Below are 17,778 nucleotides of genomic sequence, written 5' to 3'. Positions count from 1 at the left end.
CTTGATGTCTGCAGAGTTCTCAAACAGGGGGACTCTTTCTCAAACGCTCTTGACTTGCCCAACCAAAGATGTACTTACAATCATAATGGTTGATAAAAATGTTATCTTTCCGCGCGTAGCTCCACTCGCTGTAACAACCAGCAAGAATCTTTAAACCCGACAAAACATTATGGTACTACTAATTAGTCCATTATCAATTTAAGAAGTTTGCCCCTTAGCTATTAATCTTTGTGAATTAATTATTATACAGAGTGTAATTATTTATTGGGGAATAAATCCCAGATGGAAAAAGGACTTCTTTTTTTAGTACTAAAGCAAGTAGGCCATTGTTCTTGTCCCAAAAAAATCAGTACACTTGTGGGCTCTCTACTGCATGTAGTTGGAGTCCCAATGCAAGAATCTTAAATGGGTCACTGAGGAAACCCAACTTCTTGCGCTGCTTCCACCTAGGCATCTTCTCAAACTCAAACAGGTTAGTTGTTCCCATAAAATTTGATGCCGATTCGTCAGTTCCATAACATGAATCTAGTTGATTTCAGTTTAATTATATGCATCTAAGTTTGTTAAATGGATAGTTGCTTTTTTTATTTTTATACCCTTAAATTTCTTGGAAATTCGTAGACTCAGATGGATTTGGTTGATGGACTAAACTCATGGACTAAACTCTTAGTACTTGAATGTGTGAATGAATTAATTTTGGATCATTATTCTTGTGCAAGTGTTTCAACATTTAGATACTTTTAAGTTCACCTGTTTATTTTATGTTGGATTGATCAGGTACAAGTAAACTGATCCTGGTCATGATTTGAGGGTAATCATGTCAAGTACTTTGAATTGATTTTAACTTCTCTAATTTGGTCAATCACAGTAAGGGATTTTGAATTTGAATTCTTTGGCCTCTAAAAAGGGAGTAAGGTGTTGTAATATTTCACAAATTGCAAGACATCGGCATCGAGTAAGCGCTCGGGCTTAAGTAAAGATGAGCAGCTCTCCTTTAATGAAGTCTCAGATTCTACTGCAAATTTCTTCTGCATGCAATTGATAAAATGCAATCCTTTGTCCTGTGGTATTCATGTAATCATTATATAAGTCATCATTTTCTGTTTTAATGATTGGTAATCAGTTTCCCATGATGAGAAGGTTTGATCTAATGATGAAATCTCTTGTTTTAATGATATTTTAGCCATTTGTCAAAGTTTTCCTGGAAATATGTTCTGATATTATCTCATGGAATGTAGAAAAAAGGGTGAAAATAAGAGATTTTTTGGTGCAATCTTAGTTTACTCTCAGATGGCTGGATGTGAGCGGACAGCAGTGACTGGTGATATGAGATCAGGGAATATGATTTTTGAGCCTATCCTGGAGGATGGAGTTTTCCGTTTCGATTGTTCCACAGATGACAGAAATGCTGCATTTCCAAGTGTTTCTTTTGTCAACCCTGTGGATAGAGAGACACCAATATCTAGTGATCATAGAGTTCCATCATATATTCCTACTTTTGTTTGTGTTCTTGGACAGCAGATTGTTAAGATTGAGGTAAGTTACGTATTGCAAATCTTCTGTAAGTTTGCCTTTCCATCCGTGCTCTTTCATTTGATAATTACGTCATTATCCAAAAAAATCAAGAATGACCTAAGTGAATCTTTTCATGATTTAGTTTCCATATGGTACATCTTTCTACGGAACAGGAGAGGTTAGTGGTCAGCTTGAACGAACAGGAAAGCGGGTATGTCAATTTATTTGGTTTTCTTCAGGCTATATTTTTAAATGCACCCTAGATGAAAATTAATCCATGACTTCTAGGTATTTTCGTGGAACACTGATGCATGGGGTTATGGAGCTGGAACCACCTCCTTGTACCAATCACATCCTTGGGTGCTTGCTGTCCTTCCCGATGGAGGGGCAATTGGGGTACTTGCAGATACGACAAGGCGTTGTGAGGTAGTTTCCATTTCTGATGTACTTTCTATATCTATTAATGGATCTCAATTTGATGGCATAGACCTGTTGTTTTAACAGATTGATTTGCGCAAAGAATCTAATGTGAAGTTTATCGCTCAACCCTCTTATCCCATTATCACATTCGGACCATTTGCTTCACCAATTGATGTTCTGATATCCTTCTCCCATGCAATTGGTATTTTTTCTCACTTATCTCACTTTTGTCTTTCTTGCTTAACTCAAAATTTAGGTGGCAATTAATGCTGAATCAATCAACTTGTTTTCCCTTTATCATAATGGATGACGTCAGGAGAGGGATTAATGGATGACCATGCAATAAAAAAAAAGCAATACTCCAAATTTTGTCCAATTTATGATCACCTTACATCCCTCGTGTAGCGCTTCTTTCCTGTAAATTAGTATTTAGGACTGCATTGCCAGATCAGGAACAAATCTGATGCTTAAAATGGCATACCTTAATGTGCTGCGGCCAACTTGAAGTTTTTAAGCATTAGTAGATAGCACCAATATGATTACCAATACATCAGATTTATCTGGTCACAAAACAAAGATTAAAATATGGGGATGAACTTGACACTCCTAGTTGACTAGAATTCGAAAAAGTTCCTCCTTTTTACTAGAGAAATTGCATCAATTTTTTAGTACACTTTCAAATTTATCTTGGTCTTCCTTCTCATGCTCTCTTTTGTTTCTAGACTTGTAGACATTTTTCCATGAATATAATTAAATCTTTCTATCTGATACCTGTGATCTGTGTTCCTTCTTTTAATCTCTTTGTGTTGCAAAATCTTGATATCTGTAATCTGCACTGCATCACTGTGGTTCAGTGACAATGCAACTGAAGCTATAAAATGATAGTGTGTTAGGTGCAATTTGAGGGCCTATTGTAGAATTAACTATGTTGTCCCACCTGATTGATGTTCAGCTGTTGAAGGAGTGATTATCATAGAAAGTTCTGTAGTAATATTTAGCTCTAAAATCTTTTAGTGAATGGTTTGTGATGCTTTCCATCATATAGGAGTTCCTTGGATTTATAATGTGTTACTATTTCTAAATCTCCTGTAAATGCCACCTTTGGATTTGCCTTAACATGCCTAGACTTTTTTCATGATTCCACTTTATTTATCTTATCATATTCTCCTTCTTATTCCTGAAGTATTAGTAATTCAAGTATGCATTTTGCTCATAGGCACTGTATTTATGCCCCCAAAATGGTCGTTGGGTTATCACCAATGCCGTTGGAGCTATGCCTCAGATGCAAGAGTTCGTGAGGTTTGTTTATTTTACTCTTTCCTAAACTACATGGTTTACCTGTTTGTTGTTGTACAATGTTCTTATTTAGCACTTTCATATACATCTATTTATGTTTGTTTTAGGTATTTAATCAGTGGTTTCCTTATGAAGCTTTATAATCAGTGCAGTGCAAGTTCACATCTGCAGATTTCTTTGCTTTAATCAAATTGGAAGTTGTTATTATTGTGCGAGTTAAATAGTTGCAGACAGCTTCTGAACTCTACGGTCCTGTCCTCCTGAACTTTGTGCTCCTTGTTTTTTTCCCTTTACAATACACTGCAGATCGCAAGGACATTCCGGGAGAAAAATATTCCTTGTGACGTAATTTGGATGGATATAGACTATATGGATGGTTTTCGCTGTTTCACTTTTGACAAGGCAAGTCCTCCTTCTTTGCTTGTTACAAACGATGGATTCACTGTTTGTTGTTTACATTCCTTCTTGGTCAACTATAACTTTCTAATGCTGCTGTGACTCTGAGATCTATAACTTTCTGGACAGTGGATTATAAGATATTCATTAGTGATAAATCTTATGCTGCGTCACTTTTTTCTTTCGCCTTCAGCTTTGCTAAATTTCTTTGTTGTTCTGGGGATTTAATAAACACAGAGTTGGCAATATTTGTAGAACTTCCGCAGTCTAAAGATAGCCAAAACACAGATACCTATGGGCAGATGGACTTGTATCTTCTGTGATCTTACAGAAGAGAATAAAAACATAGAAATGAGTAATGCAAACAGTTGTAATTATGCTTCATCATCCTGACATGCATAGGCTCATTATTTTGTTATCAAATTTTATTGGAGTCTACCTCGTCCTGCTTCCTAAGTTTGAATTATGTGGACTATTTTTATTTTGGTTCAGGAGCAATTCCCTGATCCCAAATGTCTGGTTGACAGTCTTCATCAGAATGGTTTCAAAGCGATCTGGATGCTTGATCCAGGGATTAAATTTGAAAAAGGTTATTTTGTCTATGATAGTGGTTCAGAAAAAGATATTTGGATTCAGACTGCAGATGGGAAGCCTTTTGTAGGTAAATATATGAATTTCACCTTTGTTCTTCTTGAAGCTTTTGTGCCTTTGTTTGGTCTTCCGACTATTTTATATTTTTACATGCTACATCTGCTTTTAGGTGAAGTATGGCCTGGCCCTTGTGTATTTCCAGATTTCACTCAGTCAAAAGCCCGCTCATGGTGGGCTAATCTTGTTAGAGATTTCACCGCCAATGGTGTAGATGGTATTTGGAATGATATGAATGAACCAGCTATTTTCAAGGTGAGGTTTGTGATCTCTCAGTATGTCCTCTCATCTTTTGCTTGCCTAATAATTTCTCATTGCAGACTGTAACAAAGACAATGCCTGAGAACAACATTCACAGGGGAGATGATGAACTCGGAGGTTGCCAGATTCACTCACATTATCACAATGTATGATTCCTCGTTCTCCTTATTTTGCTCTATGTTACATGAGAGAACTATGCTTCAGAGTCTTATTTAATGTGCTACAGCTGACATATTTTAACAGTTGGATAATCTTTTGAATCTGTTTGCTTTTTGTTGTCGGCTACTGGTTATTCTGATGTGTTTGGTTATACTTGTCATGCATTTTAGGTTTATGGCATGCTGATGGCAAGGTCCACATATGAAGGCATGAAATTAGCTGATCAAAATAGACGTCCATTTGTTCTTACCAGAGCTGGATTTGTAGGTAGTCAAAGATATGCTGCTACATGGACAGGAGACAATGTTTCCACCTGGGAACACCTTGACATGAGCATCTCCATGGTTCTTCAATTGGTAATTGACAGAAAAATAATCAGGCTTTGGATTCTATGTCTGATAAATTTATTCCACACGCCTGTTTCTTTGTTTGTAAGCACTGTCTGGCTATTGATACATATTTAACCTGTCAACAAAAAAGAAACATAGCATTTATCTTAGTAAACATTCTAAATGACATTTTCTGAATCAATTCTTGTCATGCATTCGATCCACTCGATAGCCCATCTCTTAGCAGGGTTTGGCTGGTCACTGATCTCCCTAGAAATATCAAGCTGCCTAGAGATTTCATGGTGGCAAAATGCATTGCACTTTGCTTTGCCTTCTGAGTAAAGGTTTTCGAGTTTTTGCTTAAAAGGAATCCAATAACCCAACTAAAGAGCTGGTAAACTTGTACATTTGATGCCAGGGTAATAGATCTTAATATATGGAAATTCATTGTCTCACCCTACCATTCTATTTTCATACTAGCTAAGTAGAATTAGACTTATGCATGCACATATGCATAATCTTGCAACTTATTGGTCAACTTAATCCATTCGCCTAGAATATGTGTTCTTATATTTCATTTCCAGTTTAGTGTGAGCTGCATTCTGATTTTTAAAATATATAAACCATCTAAGCCAGACAACCTTTAGATCTGCCCCAAGATGTCACTTCTACTAGTTATAATTTCAAATGACCTTGTATGTTGGAGATTTAACATAAGTTTGTTATTCTTCTAAATGATACTGTTCCATTTCTTTTTATTAGATGAAAGCTCATCTTTTTTTTTTTAAACTTGTGTCATGGAGTAGTTCTATCTTCAAATGTTCTCTTGTTCGCTATAGATAAGAAAATATGTACCATTCAATGCTGCTGCTCTTATGAATACTCATCCTTGAAATAATAACATGCGTTCAATACAGATACTATGTTAAATAATTCATCAATAGCTGGCTTTATGAATGTATAGGTAATACTTAGTTCCCTTCTCAAACTCAGACTATTGTTTTCTCCTTTCTGATTATGGAGTAAAGTTCAAAAAATGTACTGCCTTTCTCTTTGTTCTGAATTACCTGATGTTGATTGAAGTTAGATTTTATGGTTTTGCATATCTGTTTAAACCCATTGTGTTTTTATATTTCTTTTCGGTCAAAAGTGGTGATGTTTACTTGTCTTATCATGTTTAACTGCTATACCTAAGGCAACTTAAAATACAGGGGCTCAGTGGTCAGCCACTTTCAGGGCCAGATATTGGTGGATTTGCTGGTAATGCAACGCCGAAACTCTTTGGAAGGTGGATGGGTATTGGGTCCTTGTTTCCATTCTGTCGTGGGCATTCTGAGGCTGATACCAACGATCACGAACCTTGGTCTTTTGGTGAGGAGGTTTGTCCTTGCTTGATATCTCCAGAACTCTAGTTACTTTAGCAAGGTTTATGTGTGAGTATTCATTCAATTTTTAGGGCATTTGTGCATTTTTCAGTGCCCTTTGGTCTTTTGGTGAAGTTTGTCCTTGCTTGATATCTTCAGTACTCAATTTACCTTGGCAAGGTTTAGTGTGAGTCTTCATTCAATTTTTAGGGCATTTTATGCATTTTTCAGTGCCCTATGAATGAATATGTTGTCAAATTTACCATTATTTTCTTCTCATTTGAAGCAGCCGCCTTGCTTCTTAGAATGATACTATTGAATCTCTGCCAAAATAAGAATTTTCCTTTATTCTGTTGTGAAATAATGGCTCCATTTACTCTTTTAAGACTTCAAGACCATGATTTATTCATTCTGGTATACTTAGATCTTTCTACAGGGCATTTTTTAATATTTGTTGGATTAGCCCAGGCCCAATTTCTTATATTTATTACTGAAAGCACTGATCTTTTCCATATGGTTGTAGACACTTTGAATAGGTGTTGTTCCAAAACTGTAAGAATCTTATCATTTTTCAATTGGACATGGATTGCTACCCTGGCTGCAGTAAATATACTAAGCATATATTGTGTAAGAAAAAGATGAAAGATAACCAGCATGATAAAAGTAGAAGCTGATTAATGACAGACCTGGTGGTGACCGTGTGAAGTTATATTGAAGACATGATAGAGTCTTATTCTTTTGAGGAGTATCCTTCTGTATTCTGGCGGGAGGTGAAATATATTGGGAGCAAAGACCCGATTAGAAAAGAAAAAGGATGCATATACTCAATCTGTTTCTCAGTCCAGTTAGGTTTTGACTCTTTTTTACCGAGGAGTTAAACTTACATGCGGAGAATGGGTTTTGAACCTATACAAACACTACTTGCTTGCCAATCCTGAATTCAGTTTGTTTTTGTGATCTTGAGTTTCGGAATCTCTAATACTTACCGTGTATTCTGGTGAACTTTTTACTCTCACAGTGTGAAGAAGTTTGCCGTCTAGCACTAAAGAGAAGATACCGCCTTTTGCCACACATATACACCTTGTTTTATGTGGCTCATACAAAGGGTGTACCTGTGGCAACTCCCATTCTTTTTGCCGGTAAATTCTTGTTATCATCAGTTATTTCGTCCTCATGTTAGTAAAATATTTATTCTCCAAAGTCTTCTGAATCATAAATTCTTGCATTCTATGTGCAGATCCAGAAGACCCCAAGCTAAGAACCCGTGAAGATTCATTTATGCTGGGGCCTCTTCTCATATTAGCCAGGTTTTCTTTTAATCTTCAGAGTTGCTGTACCATGTGGTTGTACAATTGTCTTTACTTTCTGCTAGTCATTGTGTTTCTCGTACTTGGCTTAGTGTATAATTGTATATCCAGAACTCTGGAAATTAGTGACTGAAGGGACTTATTGGGTGTGTGGAGCTAAGAACTACGAAAACTTCTAATGCTTTCATATCATGCATAAGAGCTTGCTTAGTCAAAAAGAAGAAACGGATTGGGAATTATGGGAAAATAGGTTTTGCCTTTGGTAAGGTTGTAAATTAAGCATGCGGTCAGTGAAATAAGGATAAGAGCTGCAACCAGCCTTGGCAATGCTAGAGTTTAAAGGTGGACTTGACTGGTCAGGAAATTAAAATGGAACTACTAATGAATTTGTTACCACTTGGGTTAGGTTGACCCTTCAGGTTTCTTCTTTTTGGAAATCCTGTTTAATTATGCTTATCCCTCTAATAATATCTAGCTGAGGCATGCCTTTCTTTCAGTACTCAAAGTTTACTTTTCTAGGAGGACTGCACTAATATTAATTGTCGATTATTTATCATCCTTTATCTTCTCTTCTTTAATTGTTTGTCTTTATTTGTAATGTTGATCAATTACACTGTTCTTTAGCTTAATTGTAAAAAAATTTGTAACGTTGAAGTTGATCGTATGCAGCACTCAGCGTGACCAGGAATTGGATCAAACACAGCTGAGGTTGCCTAAAGGCATTTGGTTGAGTTTTGACTTCGAAGATTCACATCCGGTATTTGTTGTTTATCATCTGAAACATGTCTGGCCTTTTTGATAGTCTGTGATGCTTTGACTCACCACTTGTTTCATTACTTTATGATTTTATTAGGACTTACCAGCGTTGTATCTAAAAGGTGGATCAATCATCCCTGTTGGTCCTCCATATCAACATGTTGGCGAAGCTAATCTTACAGATGACTTGTGCCTTCTTGTCGCCTTAGATGAACATGGTAATTTGCAATTCGTGAAAAAGATTTTGCAAAATACAAATATTAAGAAGTAATTATTTGATTGGTCTATTTTGTTATGCTTTTGTATATAGTGGTATGCTTGAGATTCAAACTTCTCTTGATTTACCACCTCAAACAAGAGATGCCTCAACATGGATTTTTAATACTGTCCATGCCTAAGTTTCATGTTCTTTATGGAGTTGGAAACTTTGTGAAGTTGAGCAATTTTCTCATTTTGTATCTCCATGTTGGGTGTCCTGCCAGACTATCCAGCTATTTAGTTGATCCTTGAAGCAGCTTAGATTTTTTTCTCCCTGTTCCTTGGATAAGATAGTTCTTTTAATTGCAGAGCATTGACTTTTCAAAACCTGGGTTTTTGGAACATATAAAAATTTGGAGATGGATTTATTTCAGGGTTACCTGTGGCAAATGCAGTTGTTTATGTATTGCTTCCATTACAAATTCTTAAGAGTGCATAAAATTTGGTTATGCTAAGTAGTTTTATGTCCCCCAGGTTTGTCAAAAAAGTAATATAAAGTAGTTTAGCTCAATTGTAAGGGAGGCAATACTTCGGTTCACTTAATTTTGTAGACAATGACTGAACACTGTTCAAATGGATTGTATTTCCATCCGCTATAGAACAGTCAAGATTTTACCTTTCTCCCATAAAGATTTTTTTTGACAATTTTTATTCTTATGCAAGAGATCATTGGCAAATAACATGTGGTTGTTTCTTTGCATTGTTACATGCACTTGCAGTCCCCACAATAATAAGAGAACTTTTATGGTCTGATTATCCTTTGATCTGATTTTCTTTCTCTTTGAAGTTTCTTATCCTATCCTCCGAAATTTTTGATGGAGAAAGAAATATCATGTTTTACTAGTGAGAAAGGCACACCCTCTGTGTTAAAACTAAAGGAAAAATTTGATTAAAAAAAAGTATAGAAGTTATTGGGAATTATAATGAGTTAATGGTTTATCCTTGGTAGATTTTTAGTAATAAACATTTAATGAGGCATAAATGAAAGTTTAATACTCAAATCCCCTTACTCTAGCTTTATTTAAAGATATTGCACTTCATTACTACTTTAATAAAGCATGAAAATCACTCCCAGTGTAGCACTTTTTATACTTTTTTCCAATGCCCTTTTGGCTAGTATAACTTCCCACAACTTCCTAATGTCAAATTGGTCATTCTGTCATTTTCTTCTCAATTTTGGTTTTTAATTGTCTCTCCAAATCGCAGACACTTAGGTTGTGCATGTATTCTTGGCACTAAAATATGGAAATTTATTGAATCTGATGGTAATGTGGATTTCTCCTATGAAGGAAGTAAACTGTTGCTCCTCTAATGAAACTGAGAATTGACATTGAAGCAGAAGTTGATGAAAACTTGACAAGCCTAGAATATTTAAAATATGAAACTAGCACATAAAGGATTGGTGAAGGATGATTTGCCAACCATGCAACAAGGAATTGAATTCCACTAGTGCTTTTCTGAAGGTTTTATTGAAAGAATCTGAAATTTGAGGTTTTGTGGCTTAAGCATTATATGTGGTGGCAATCTTTCAGGAGCTATATCTTCTTCTGGTCAACCTTATAAATCTTCTTAGGTTAATAGAATATAACTCTCTCTTAATATTGGATGCTATGACAAGTGGAATATGCAGCATCCACGTGGTACTAAGATCTAGTTTTTGAAACTTTCAGGTAAAGCTGAAGGTGTCCTTTTTGAGGATGCTGGAGATGGCTATGAGTATAGTAGAGGGGAATATCTTTTAACAACATATGTTGCCGAACTCCAGTCATCAGTTGTCACAGTTAGTGTTTCCAAAACTGATGGCTTGTGGAAAAGGCCAAATCGTCACTTACAAGTGAAGTTATTGCTTGGCAGAGGTTCTATGGTGTGTATCCTGCCTGTTGAACTCAATGTTACTATGTCATGTTGCTAGGATCTCTTCAATCTGGAATGCTTTTAGAAAATTTATTGTGTATTTGCACGTTCAAGCAGCTTGAAGCGTGGGGCACCGATGGAGAAACTATGCAAATTATGTTGCCTTCAGAAAATGAAGTGTCAAATATGGTGTTAGCAAGTGAAAAACGGCACAAAAGTCACATGGGTAATGTTTTAATTTTTCGTACAAAATGCACAAGTTTGGTGTTCTTTTTTCTTTATATTTATTCATTCATATTGAGGAGTAGTTTTATGGCTTGGACTGCTTGTTTATGTTGTATGATGGATGCATGTAATTCTGTTTATACATTACCAAGCTATTTTACAACCTTAGTCTTATATTTCATAAAAGAATTAAAGCAGATTAAAATGACCAAATGTACCACAATAGTCATATTAGCTTGTCACTGACACTCATGCTGGTGCTTATACATCATTCCAAGCTTTTGATGACTGGATAGCTGCTAGCATGGCCAAAAAATTATGATTCTGCTAATTGCAAGCCTATTTTGACATTTGATGTTATTATGATTGCTGAGCTTAGGTTTTGAAATTTACGATCCCCTATAATGAGTGCAATTAACACCTTTACCATTAAGACAACCTTTTTGGTCTCCTCCACCTCTACACTCTTGTCCTTTTTGAAACCGCCTCCTTTAGTGTAAGAATCTTTGACTAAGTATGACTTGAATATCTGGCTGACATCATCCACCATGGAAAATGCTCAAATGGAAGGCACTTGAAACACAAAAAAGTGCCTCCTCAAAAGCTGGCAGCTTTGCACCACCTTAACCGTGAGTTCATACTTTGTCTGTAGGAAATACAAGAAATCAAATGCTTGACATTTTTCATTTTTTTTCCTTTTGGCATCATTTTCAGACATAGATGAATAAGCATGACAACCTTTAATTCTGTATGGACCTTCTTAAAGACCATGCAGTACTCTGTCTGATGTTACTGTCTGTAAAAACAGACACATGGGAAACTTTTTAACCTTTGAATACTTCAGTCAGGAAGTTCTACATAACTTTTGCACCATCACCCTTCCCCCCCTCCCTCCTGGGCGGGGCCAAAAAAAAAAAGAAGCATGCAAACAAATATGAAAATTCTTAAGTTGATACGTATGTGCAGTAACGCACTTGCACATCTATATGACAAAGGTAATCAAGATGTATACATATCATGACCAAATCATTACAAGTAATTGTGCATTTGTTAATTACTTTCTGTGATGAAGTGGGTTGTCAGGGTATTGTCATATCTGATGTGTCTCTTTCATTTAACATAATAACAATGAGATATCTTATGCCACTTTTCCATTTTGTGGTCTGAGAAGCTGAAATTAATGTTTGCTACACTCTGATTGGCCTGATAGGTGTTGACGCGTAAATTTAAAAATGTTGTGAATATCTTCCACTGCCATGTGATTTCTGAATTGGTTGTTAAATTTGCAGAGAGTGCTAAAAGGATACCAGATGCGGATAATGTTCCTGGCCACAAAGGTGCAGAGCTATCAAGGACTCCTATTGTTCTGCAAAGTGGAGACTGGGTTCTTAAAGTTGTTCCTTGGATTGGTGGTAGAATTATTTCAATGGAGCATGGTCCTTCAGGTAGGAATGCCATAGCTTCTTGTATTGCAAAAACAGTAAGTGTTAGAAGCCAGGTAGGAAACAACTCTATTAACTCGGATCTGCCGTGCCTATCCATATTGCTCGACTTCAGAGATAATATCCATGAGTTGTTAGGGTGTAAAAATTCAGCCATCTTATTTTGCTTGGGCTTCATGACAGGAACTCAGTGGCTTCACAGTAGGGTTGAGATTAGTGGCTATGAAGAGTATAGTGGCACTGAATACCGATCTGCTGGATGTACTGAGGAGTACTCTGTCATTGAGTGAGTTAATGAATAATTGTGCAACTGCATTTATAGTTGTACATGCTGTCATCTATAAAGGTTGTTTCTAGTTTTCCAGTATAATTAAATCCAACAAACTCCATTAGGATGTGATGAAGATTAGGTTATGTGGCAAAGCCTTTTTACAGTTTGATCGCACAGCAAACAACTGGCTTGAATTGAATCAATCATGTAGGTCAATTTGGTAAAAGCAGAACATAGTAGCCAATGATAATCATTTGCTTTCTTAAGAGAGTAAAAATATAGCTTTATTGGAAACGACAGTTTGACCATTTGCTGATTAAAGAGCCAAAGTTGTCATTGACATGTTGATGATGCAAGAAAAAGGAAACATTGTCTCAAGGGGAATGACATTGCTGCTAGTGTTGTATTCGCTCCAAGTTTACCTCAAAGCTGAACTCTAAGATAATTATTTCTCCTCCTGATTTGCAGTTTTGTGTGAATTTGTTTGGTAGTTTAGTTTGAATACAAATTCATGATAGTATCTTTTGTGAGGTATTACTTGAATCTCATGTTACATAAGAAATTGCAAAGATTCTATGACGCTTTGTACTTTATCCTATTCAAAGTTTGTGTTTGTACTGGAAACTGTTTTTGCAAAGCATAGTTTACACCGTATCAATGAATGCTATGCAATACTGGAGTCATGTTATTTTATGTAGTTATTTTCAAAAATGAATTGAACTACCAGTTATTGCATAAATGATTTATGGAAATATTGTTCTTTTACAGGCGGGATCTGGAGCAGTCTGGGGAAATTGAATCTCTTAAGCTAGAAGGTGACATCGGTGGTGGATTAGTTCTTCAGAGGGAGATATCCTTCTCAAAAGATGACCCTAAAGTTTTCCGAATTGAGTCTGGAATTGTAGCTCGGAAAGTTGGTGCTGGATCGGGAGGATACTCAAGGTTAGATCTGCTTCACCTATTATTGCTGGGAAGGTGTCCTTTAATTGCATGAGATGAACCTCTTGATGAAATTTACAAAATTTCTTCTGGTCTAATTCTTTAGATAACTTATCTAAAAATAAAAAATTCTACCCATCTATAAAATAGATGGGGTATATCTCGCTGAAGTGGAAAACAATGTATTTATTATGATCTAAACTATAAATATGAATGTTGATTCATATCAATTAATTTATACAAGAGGGACTTGTGCAAATTAATCATGTGCCAGGAACCAGATTTGAACTGGTGACATGAGGATTTTCAGTCCTCTGCTCTACCAGCTGAGCTATCCCAACTAGTCCCAACGTAGCATCCTCATCTTATGAGAAAAAGGGGGGCTATATCAATTAAAAGAAGGAAAGGGGATTACAAAGTTTTGTCTACGTGAATTTGTCTTATTGTTAATAGTATCAATTGATTTTTTTAAAGTCGAAATAGAGTAAAGTATTTTATTTTTTTATTAATTCTTTCTTGATTTGCTTTATTAATGGATTTATCCATAATTTTTTTGTTGATTCAAAAAAATGTTGTGTATTGAGTCTGGTAATATTAATGATAAGTAAAAATATATCTATGTATGTTCTTTCAACAAAAATTTTCATAAAAGAATCGAATTTAGAGAATAGTCAGGCATTTCTTTTTTTTTTTTTAATATTTGCAAAATGTGTTTTGGCAATTCTAATCTTTTAGTATTACAATTTCTTTTATCAGGACTTATATATTCTTGGCGTTGGGGTTTTTTCTCTTTTATAATTCTTTCTATTTGATTTATGATTGTGCTTCAGGCTCCTTGAATGTAATAATATCTCGATTGTTAGGTTCTGAATAGAGAATACAAGGAAAGAAATTCTGTGCACAGCTTGGGGTGCTTAATAATGGTTTAAATAGACCACATCCAGATCTAGTTAATGACTACTTGGAACTTAGATCATTATGAAGACTTGATGGTATCCCTTAAATTGACTAATCTTTGAGAATTTAATTAATAACCAAAAGATCAGGGTTCAGTATGAGATTGACCGGAATTAAGGCCATGTAGACACCAAAGTTTAACAAAAAGATACACTTCAGATCTTGTAATGGAGTATGTAGTTTCGAATGCAAAGTGAATTACTTTATCAGGGCTTGGCTTGGCATGCTGCAAGCTCTATACAAAAGTGGGGATGCCTTTTGTAACTGAATTCCTAGAGGGAAGGGCAAAAGGGCACATGATGTGTATTGGCCTCTGAAGCTTCTTCTTGATATCTCTTTTCAAGAAGTGCTATGCAAAATGTCTGTCACTAATTGCATGCTAATTTGAGTATCCTTGAAGCATTGTGATTTGTGAGATGGTCATTAGTAATCTATTCTGATGGAAAATTTTGAAATGTGATTTAAGATAACCAAGCAGTTTCATGGAATGTGTTTACTACTGTTAATGTTTTGGATAGTGAGCAATAAACTTCAGTACTCTAAGCAGCCTCTAGTTTCATTTTTCAGGGGATGCATATAGGGGTAGTGATTGTCCTATTCTGGCAATTGTGTTCTCTGATACTGTTGATTTAACAAATTACCAATTCACCAAGCCAAAACCAATTTTAAACACCATAGTGCCTAGTTGTCTATGAACTTTTAATGCTTGTGGTGCATACTTTCTGCATTATGTGAGTTTTGTTGAAGTATTTGGCAATCTTCTTGTTTGATCGACTTAAAAAGCAATCCAAAATGAAACTTGAAGCTCTCAACCTTTTAGCTTTCACAATGCATTTTTCTTTCTCTTTGTTTTCTAAAATTGTTTGGGCACTGGGGAAGGGTGGTACAGGTGCACTGTGTTTCAGTAGTTTAAAAGTGCTATTTTCGTGCTTGCAACTTTCTTTCCTTTCCCTCTGTCTCCTCTTTGTGCTTACCTTTTCGTATTCTTTTCCAATCACTTATAGCATCTGCAATTACTTTTCTGTAGGCTTGTATGCTTGCGAGTGCATCCTAGCTTTTCATTGTTCCATCCAACTGAATCATATGTGGAGTTTACCTCCATCGATGGGTCCAAGCATGAAATCTGGCCAGAGTCTGGGGAGCAGTATTTTGAGGGGGATCTTCTCCCAAATGGTAAGAACTTCTGTCCTCTCTGTTACATTCAATGCTTAAATATCAAAAAGGTCAAAATATACAGCTTCGTAGTAGCAATACCAAAAGTATCCATGTGACTTTTCATGTGGATCTTTTTCTTCTTGTTTCATTGTTGCTTGTATCTTCAAAACTTAGATTTGCATTCTTTGATACTGAGTTGCCTGATTTACACTCTCCAAGATTTCCTTCTTTCACGCCAGCCAACTTTTGCTCATCAACACATGCAAATCGAACTAGAAAATGAACCATCTCAAGTTTAGATGGTGTTATGATTGTTTATCAGTGGATAGAATTGGTAAACGTGAGACGCCTTTAGGTGGCTGTTCACGTATCAACATACAAAATCTCAAAGCAAGTTTTCACCAAGGAATAAATGTTGAGACTTTCATGTCATTTTGGTTATCATTACACATAGTGGTATTGGTTCAAGTTTCTTCTGTTCCCTTTTTGTATTCTGATCATTTATCATCTCAAGTCAAAGAAGTAATTCTTACCAAGTGAAGACCAGGGAAAGTAGAGAATAGGGGAAACTCTATGTCAGGATGATCCGAGGTCTGACTGGGTATTTAGTTGTGTTTTCATTTGGCTAATTTGTGTGTCAGGAAAGAAATATGTCTGCATTCTAATGAACTTACTGATAAAGGAGCTGAATTTTCAATTTTAATATCATTCTGAATGGGGCTTCAAAGGTGTTATTTCTTGATTAAAGTTATACAGGAAGTTTCACTTTGATTAATACGAGGATCTTATACAATTTCTTCATCAAAAGAAGCATGCTCTTTGAGTGAGCAACTGTAGCTAGATTGATTAGGCTATTCAGTTTAGTGGAAATACAATATCAGAGCTGCATCTATAGCTATCGAAATTCCTGTAATACTGCTTATAAATCAAGTTTTTCATCAAACCATTTTGGACCAATTTTGCAGGAGAAACCTGTAGAGAAAATATCAAGCTTCTTCTGACCTGTATTCTGTCACGCTTGGTCTATGTCTGATCTGTCTCTATATCATGGTGTGCAGGAGAATGGATGCTTGTAGATAAATGCCTCCGCTTGGCATTAGTCAACCGGTTCAACAAGAATGAAGTCTTCAAGTGTCTCGTACATTGGGGTACTGGAACTGTTAATCTAGAGCTTTGGTCTGAGCAAAGGCCTGTTTCAAATCAATCACCTCTTCAAATAGCTCATGAATACGAGGTGATAAGCATATCCTAAGCGTGAATTGGAACTGGAAAGCCGTCGAGAATTATTAACCTATGTCTCCAATTGTGCACCGTTGTTGTTGTCTTCAAGCTCTACTTGGTCCTCCTTGTAATATAGAGGTCACTTTTCGTGGGTTGAGAATTGGGAATTTTCTCCCCTCAGCATTCAGCTGTTGGCTGGAATGATCAGTAGCCTTAAAACATGTAGGATGCAACAATAAGTCCAGTTTATCAATCATTCAGTTGAGGAAATAATTGTGAGAATCTAATCAAATTGAAATGCATTGGACAGATTCAGATACAATCTTCAATCCCTAGTCCCTACCTAAGGTAGAAATTGCCCGCGTTGGAGGTCTTGCAAGTGCCTGATATTACGATTAACGTGAAGCGCGCAAATTAAGTTAAAAACAACTTTGGTTAGATCTGATTAGTTAAATGATTGCGTTTGAGTCTGCAAGAAATGGAGTCAATGATAGGTATTTTTTTTTTTTTTTAAAGGGATAGCTTTTGCGTATAATTGTTTACTCAATTAAATGGCAAACGAGCAAGCAATTTGTGAGTAGTTCAATCACAATTCTATTGGAGCTCAAGCTACTCAAATATGGTCATCAAATCGAGCTCGAGCCTTTAAGTATTTGGTGCCCAAAGTTTGGGTTGGCTAACATGACATTTATATTTATGACTTTTGATGTAAAAGATATTTTTATTTGTAAAGTGCATTCAGGATGTATTATATTTATTGATAAGGTACTAAACAGGTTTGACGTATCTTCCATAAATAAAATTTACTAGAGAATAGAGCGCATATCACGTCTAAATTAACAATTTCTTATTAACAAAAAAAAAGAGTTCAACACACTTTCATATGTTAAATCTGATTTTTGACCGACAAAATTCTGGCTACCTCCCCGAGGACTTCTTACTTGGGCATTGCAGCCTCCAACCACCACCAGGGTGACTTCCTTTAAGGGCCGTTTCAGAGTTTTG

At 35.9% G+C, this 17,778-nt stretch overlaps 1 protein-coding gene and 1 non-coding gene across 3 annotated transcripts; one reads left to right on the top strand and one right to left on the bottom strand.

Annotated features, from left to right (window-relative positions):
• Window positions 1-248: 248 nt before the first annotated feature.
• On the top strand, window positions 249-17,095 carry LOC113706761 (uncharacterized). 2 transcript variants are annotated; one of them, XM_027228746.2, is made up of 23 exons: window positions 249-472; window positions 1,280-1,536; window positions 1,658-1,726; window positions 1,804-1,941; window positions 2,020-2,137; window positions 3,152-3,234; window positions 3,538-3,633; window positions 4,120-4,288; window positions 4,388-4,530; window positions 4,596-4,682; window positions 4,866-5,051; window positions 6,236-6,403; window positions 7,407-7,527; window positions 7,626-7,695; window positions 8,365-8,452; window positions 8,549-8,669; window positions 10,380-10,573; window positions 10,681-10,789; window positions 12,078-12,233; window positions 12,414-12,516; window positions 13,270-13,443; window positions 15,425-15,570; window positions 16,611-17,095. In XM_027228746.2, exons 2-23 carry the CDS (start codon window positions 1,291-1,293, stop codon window positions 16,802-16,804), a joined length of 2,979 nt encoding a protein of 992 aa, XP_027084547.1. In that variant the 5' UTR covers window positions 249-472; window positions 1,280-1,290; the 3' UTR covers window positions 16,805-17,095. The 2 variants fall into 2 exon arrangements, with proteins under 2 accessions (XP_027084547.1, XP_027084548.1); XM_027228747.2 differs by having other exon boundaries at window positions 318-472; window positions 1,239-1,536.
• Window positions 13,709-13,781, bottom strand: TRNAF-GAA (transfer RNA phenylalanine (anticodon GAA)). Its single transcript has one exon. It is a non-coding gene; the product is annotated as a tRNA-Phe (tRNA).
• Window positions 17,096-17,778: the final 683 nt, after the last annotated feature.

Source organism: Coffea arabica, chromosome 8c (genome assembly GCF_036785885.1).
Source record: "Coffea arabica cultivar ET-39 chromosome 8c, Coffea Arabica ET-39 HiFi, whole genome shotgun sequence".
Lineage (NCBI taxonomy): Eukaryota > Viridiplantae > Streptophyta > Magnoliopsida > Gentianales > Rubiaceae > Coffea > Coffea arabica.
The sequence above is the reverse complement of the archived record's forward strand: the minus strand, read 5'-3'. Positions and strand labels throughout refer to the sequence as shown.